Consider the following 6,461-nt stretch of genomic DNA (forward strand, 5'->3'; position numbering starts at 1 on the left):
TTCTGTCATCAGTTTTTTTTCCACATTCAATATTTGACAGAAAATGACAGGTCGCTCTTGCACATCACTGAACGTCGTATATCCCAGGCTGTTTAGGACAAGGGGTTGAATCTGAAGATAAGCTTTTCGAGGCCCTTCTATAAACACACGAAAGGCAGGTTGCCTCCGGATGCATTTAAGTGGCGAGCTGTTTTTTGTCACTAGCCACCAACATACATCATAGAAGAACAGGAGTAAAAATCCTTGATTACAGTATAAGGGAAACACACCAATGTATTTATACTACCACACACGGCGGTTTTATGTATTTTTATCCAACGTCTAGATGCCTGAATTGATAACAGCGAGAACACAGCAAGGTGGCTGCCTGTCATTTTAATCAAATATAAGACCATTGTAAATGATTTGATCCCAGCGACAGCAGCATCCTTCATAGAACAACAATGATTGTTCTAATTACAATAGTAGGTGATTCCCGAAGAAACATAGGATTCGTCGTTTGATACATTAAACTTACAGTGCGAATAAATATAATTGGGAGTAGCAACATTGGATAATTTTGAGGCATTAATTTACCATATTTAGATGTTCTGCAAACACAAACCCACTCTTACTACATTTTTTTCTGTACATCGGGACAAAAGAAACAAAAAACAGTTACATAAATAAAACTGTCAAACGAGATGAATTCTCCAGCAGCAATAATCAAATGAGATTTTCACTCACAAAATGTAATTTGGAAGTGTTTTAAATATTCAATAAATACTGTTGCTCTAATTAAATAGATCTATTTCTAAACTACTAAGAACAGTAGAGTGTCATGAGCTTACTTTAAACCGCAACTCTCATCTGTGTTTGGATGAAATAGTCTATCAACAGCTTGGATCTGACTTGTCAACAAATCCTATTTATCAATTTTACTCCTAAATAAATAAATGTATAGTAGCCTGTTTAACGACGCATTGTCCAATGGTTAACTTTTTTTTTCATCAGAGGCCCCAATCTTTTATTTACTTTCTGCTAGCAAAAAGAGACACAACTCACACACTTACAGAATGACTTATTGCTTTCCTCCTTAGTCAAAAGAAATATCAAAACAAGCATGTTACAACCATGCAATCAGCTGTATCATTGAAAGTTGTACTTTAGAAAGTATGATATTTAGCATACAAAACAGTTTAAAAGATTAGACAGTCACAAGTTATAACATATATTGATAAGATGGAAAAGTAGACATTTTGATGACACACTTTATCGAATTAAGGAGACTTTTATATCTCTAGGCAAAAAGTCTCAACCAATAATCAAATCAGAACAATCTATTAATCCACAATTAATAGTAAGGTATATTTTCATATTGTATAGAATACAGGGAACAATAGAGGGTTAGTACATGAGATCTATTCAAACTGTACGGCATCAGGATGCAGGTTAACATTGTACAATTTTCCAAAATACATCTAAATTTTCACCAATCCTGTTTACTTAAAAAGTATTGTAAGAGGCTTTGCCAGAATGGCATATTGTTACAAAAACGACTTGTCTTACTGTGTGTGACGCTGTGTCACTCTGTGATAACATATAAACACTGTGAAAGTGATATTTTATAAATGAATCAGTTGCCCCGAAAATTTACACATTGTTTTTATTTTCTGTGAATTTATCAGGAATTTAACAAATTTTTATTACCGCTTTATTGGTGAAAGCCTGCCAAAAAATAATTTTTAGTCTGTTGAAAACTAAATGGCAACTGTGACTTGAATGGTCCAGGATGGGTTTCCAACAGGAATTTATTCTATTTTACTTGCATATAGACTGTATGCCAATTGTCTACTGACCCATAATCAAAATGTGTTGACCTTTCTACCCCTCTCCTGCCCCCTGACCTATCCCGAACTCAATGCAGCCTTTCTAAATTTGCAAAGCATTGAACATGCAAAGGGGGGCTGGGGAGGCTTTGTTCTCGACAGACCATAAGAGTGTGCATTCTGCTAAAAAGAAAGGACGCCCTTTCTTACTGATAATAGTTAAGCAAGAAAAGCAGCTAAAGAGGGACTATATTTCTCCCTTGCAAGTATCAATATTCAAGTAATAGGCATCAAGAGAAATAAAGTAGGAATTTAGAGTTTTCTAGTAAACCAAGTGATCACGATGAAGATAAAACCAGATCATTGTTTTAGCTTGACTCAAATTTGAATGTAGTATAAATCAGTTAAATTACATAAGAAATAACTCTAGTCACTTGGTAAGAAGTGGGCAATGTCATAAATAGTACAATAATTTGGCAAGGATTCAACATGTTCTGTGTTGGCTATTTAAAACCTGAACTATTTCTTTAAAAACCTGCATTCACCATTAAAGTTAGGGAACACAAGTACTTTAATGGATTGAAGTAGCTGTTAAGTAACAATGCGATGTGACCGTGTATGTTTTTTAAAACTACCTACAAGACACTGCCTTATGCAATTTTGCTGTGCTAACCTAAGAAAACAATGATTGAAATTATATTTCTATTTGCAATAATGTAAACGCCTAACTTGTGATGACAAGTATCGTTGAAAATCCTAATCAGTTTATAAAATTCAAGCGTAATTGCATTTTTAAAAGACGCAATTTGGAGTGCAATTACCTTGTGGTTGTGCAATAACTAGCGATTAACAACTACAGAAACAAAGATGTTGACTATGACTAAAACAAATTTCAACATTATTTCTAAACCTGTCATGTGCTTGTGTAGATGCAGATTTGTAATGAAAGTATGAAATTATTTCCAGTTTGAGTAAATTGTGAGAAAGCAGAGCAAATCATTTCCGTAGTTTCAGAGAGTATTTACTCGGAAGTATTATTCCGGGTTGAATTTACAATTCTACAAAGATTTAAAACTTTGCCCAGATTTTTGAGTGCAGTCTGATGAAAGTGCTTTCTAAAAAACAAAAACAACACGATTTCTTTCAAAACTAGGACAACATTTTGTCAACAGTATTATTGAGACTTGAGGGCAGACCCTTGGCGATTTCGTTTTCATTACTCATGCTTAAAACGCGTTGACTTAAATCAAATTAACACAACTGCGTTGCTCAAAGCTACATACGCAAAAGTAAATTTGGTGGAAAATAATTTATTTTCTGGGCTTTTATTGGAGTTGCAGGCCACTTCCTTTGGAAGTCGACACTGAATTCGACCGGCAGCAGCAGAATTAGGATGGACTAGAGGGTCGTAACGTAACCGATTCAGAAGGCGGGGGTCTACTTACTGCAACAACGTGCTCGGCAAGGCAGTCCTTAAAGAAACAAAAAGATTAGGAAAATATATGGTGTATTAAACACAGGTTGCTGTATTTATAGCTGTCGCTGAAGAGCTTCTGAGATCTAATATGCACGGAATCACTTTTGTCGATTTTAAAGCGCAGAAGGTAAGCCATTTCCAAACATGCCGTTGTTAGGTTCGAAGGCAGCAAGGCAAAAACAAAGGGAATTCATTCTCGTTCTCGAAAATCAGTTGTACATTTCCAATCCAAATTGGCGTAAGATGTTTTATACAGCAAATGTCTAGATTAAAGATAAACTTCATTTTCGATGCTTTCAATCAAAATAACATGAAAAGCACAGCATGTCTAAGCGCCGGACAAAGCACGACCTAGAGGTTTTTTTTCCCACAGATATAGGTTGGTTTTCGTGAAATCACCGCTTTAAAGCAATGCGGTATTCCCTTTTAATCTCTTTTTAAAAAGTATGCATATATAAGTAATAGTCCCAGTAAAGACTTTATGGCGACAAACAAAACGTACACAAAGCATTACCAGGTTTGCAAATCCTAGTGTGTATGTTTTGCTGCCTTTAGATACATCAGCTTAAAGAAGAAATTTGCAAAATTACTTGTAATGCAAACCTCAATATTTTAATCATAGTGACATGTAAGCAGGATTAATGCAAAGTAGTTGACTAGACTTGTAGTTTAATGCAAAGATTACCGGAGAAGTACCGGGATAAAGATGGAATTTTCAGTCAATATATTTTGTAACAACATGTTTGCGATCACTAGTCCCTAGGACGCAAGGCACTGAGGAATTCCAGTGTTAGCTCTTCTTTCCAGTTTATCATTCTCGACCCTGTACTTCAGGCATTTTGAATCCAAAGCAAAATCAAAATTTTGAAAAAAAGAAATCACATTAACTTGATAGTTTTGTATTTTGGCTCTCCTTTTAAACCTGTTAAATAAGACTATATTGTAACTCTAGCTTGCAGCACGCTTTCTGCACATTTAACGAACCTACCGTGAATAGGGTGATTACTTCAAAATGAGTGAGTTTTTAAAAAATTCTTTGTGCTGTATTCCCGGGGATATTTAAAGTTCAAAAGCTGTAGCAGATCCTTTATACAGGTATGCATAGGAAAAAAACAAAAAGTAAATTAAACTACTTGTAACTGTCCAGATAACACCCCCACCCTTGCTGCGCTGTGCAACTTAAACGTTGGGATCTGCAACTACTTAGTCTGATTCACGTGGGGAAGATGGGTTGAGCGAGTCACCTTTAACCTCCGCTCGTTCCGGCTTTGGCTCACTTCTATACCCACAATGCCCATTTAGACCATCAATGCAAGCACGAGAAGGAGGTGGAGGAAAGGTTTTTTTTAAAAAGGCAACAGCACAACCGGAAGCTGAAATCCCCATCATTTTCCTCTCCTCCCCCCGTTTATACCCTCTGGAAGAAAGGTAGACCCGAGTTATCCCGGAATGGTCGATAGAACGTCGGTTCGAAAAGGAAGCAGCCCATTGGTCGATGAGCTGTCAATCATGTAACCCCCCCCAAAGCACCAACCGCTGCTACCCGCACGAAACAATCTCCCTCGTGCAGTGGCTGCAAGCTCGCGCATTTTCCGTTAACAGTGTCGGTTGTGCGTGAACGTTCACGCGCATGCCCATGCCTCCCCCGACAACTTCCCACACACGCACATACACACACACACACGTTTGAATCTGACTTGCCCCCCGCGTGTGTCGTCAGTGCGCCTGCTCGAGTTGTCGGTCAAGCTTCAACTCAGGCGGTTGGGAGCGAGTGTTCCCCTTCTCCCCTCCCCCTCCAACTTTCGCGTCACCATGGCTGTACAGCAATGTGGGACGTGAATTTAAAAACAAGGGTCTGCATTCCCCCAACCCCCAGCCTCTTGCCACCACTGCTACCGTCCCTCTTCTGTTCTTCCTTCCTCTGTCTTTTTTTTTCTCTTTTCTCATCTCGTAGATGGTTTCAAGTGGACTTCCGGCTGACTTTTCAAATATGAAGGAGATGATTGGCGGCTGTTGCGTTTGCTCAGACGAGAGAGGCTGGGCTGAAAACCCCCTCGTTTACTGTGACGGACACGGTTGTAATGTAGCCGTTCATCAAGGTAAAAACACACATTTTAAAGCAGCAGCAGCAGCAACAGTGTAAGGAAACATCCCAGCCTGAGCGCTATGGCCTTGGCCTCGGTTTCGTCCTCACTTTCTTCTTGAAGTCTACATCAGTTTTAGGCCTAGGAAGGTCTGAGTACTAAAATAATCTCCTGAAAGTTTACACGATGTCGTGTGTGATTTACTAAAATTTGTTTCAAGTGGAGGATCGTTGTTTTCTCTTGCACTATTAATATAATGTGGCCCATTTGACAAGAGAAAATGCCTGCCTTCCTAGGTTTCACAATATCGTGCAATTAATCGGAGTTATGTAATAAGATAAATAATCGGTTTGTATGTGGTTATAAATGTGTTCACGTATGTCTGCATATGCTTGCATGTGACTGTACTCATTTATATATACACACATCTGTGCAAATTATGTAATTGAATGATGGCCCAGGCAAAACAGCCTATTTCTAGATTTCTCTACATATGTATATCTACATAAAAACTGAAAGAACTGCGGATACTGTAAATGAGGAACAAAAACAGAAGTTGCTGGAAAACCTCAGCAGACCTGGCAGCATCTGTGAAGAATAAAGTCAGAGTTAACGTTTTGGGTCCGGTGACCCTTCTCAGAACGTTTGTGCACATTCACTTCTGAGGGTCACCGGAGCCAAAACGTAAACTCTGACTTTTTCTTCACAGATGCTGCCAGATCTGCTGAGCTTTTCCAGCAACTTCTGTGTATCTGCATGCATTTGTGTGCCTCCAAAAGTATGTGAATGCGTGTGTTTGTGTCTCTGCATGTCTGTAGTACTGTATATATGTCTGCCTGGTGTTTGTGTATGCTCGACTGTATTGGTGTCCATGAGTATGAGAGTTCTTATCTGCTTAAGTATGTTCTTATGCATGTATAATGTGACTGGCTGCTTGTTTGTGTATGTATGCAATGACAGATGCTGCCTCATCTATCATGTGCCTATATGTCTGTTTTAACAAGTATTCCCATGTATAAAAACAGAAGTTGCTGGAAAAGCTCAGCAGGTCTGGCAGCATCTGTGAAGGGGAAAAACAGAGTTAACGTTTCA

The 6,461-nt window shown here is 38.4% G+C and overlaps 1 protein-coding gene across 1 annotated transcript in view; it reads left to right on the forward strand.

Annotated features, from left to right (window-relative positions):
- Positions 1-4,842: 4,842 nt before the first annotated feature.
- The window catches only part of LOC125488397 (protein AF-10-like), a gene marked incomplete at its 3' end in the record, with an annotated part of 11,495 nt that continues 9,876 nt past the window's right edge, over positions 4,843-6,461 (forward strand). Inside the window, exon 1 of the mRNA XM_048621452.1 lies at positions 4,843-5,384. Within this exon, the coding sequence (XP_048477409.1) occupies positions 5,240-5,384 (145 nt within the window). The remainder of the gene's footprint in view (positions 5,385-6,461) is intronic.

The sequence above is a fragment of the Rhincodon typus genome, unplaced genomic scaffold, assembly GCF_021869965.1.
Source record: "Rhincodon typus isolate 14 unplaced genomic scaffold, sRhiTyp1.1 hic_rhity00000675, whole genome shotgun sequence".
NCBI lineage: Eukaryota > Metazoa > Chordata > Chondrichthyes > Orectolobiformes > Rhincodontidae > Rhincodon > Rhincodon typus.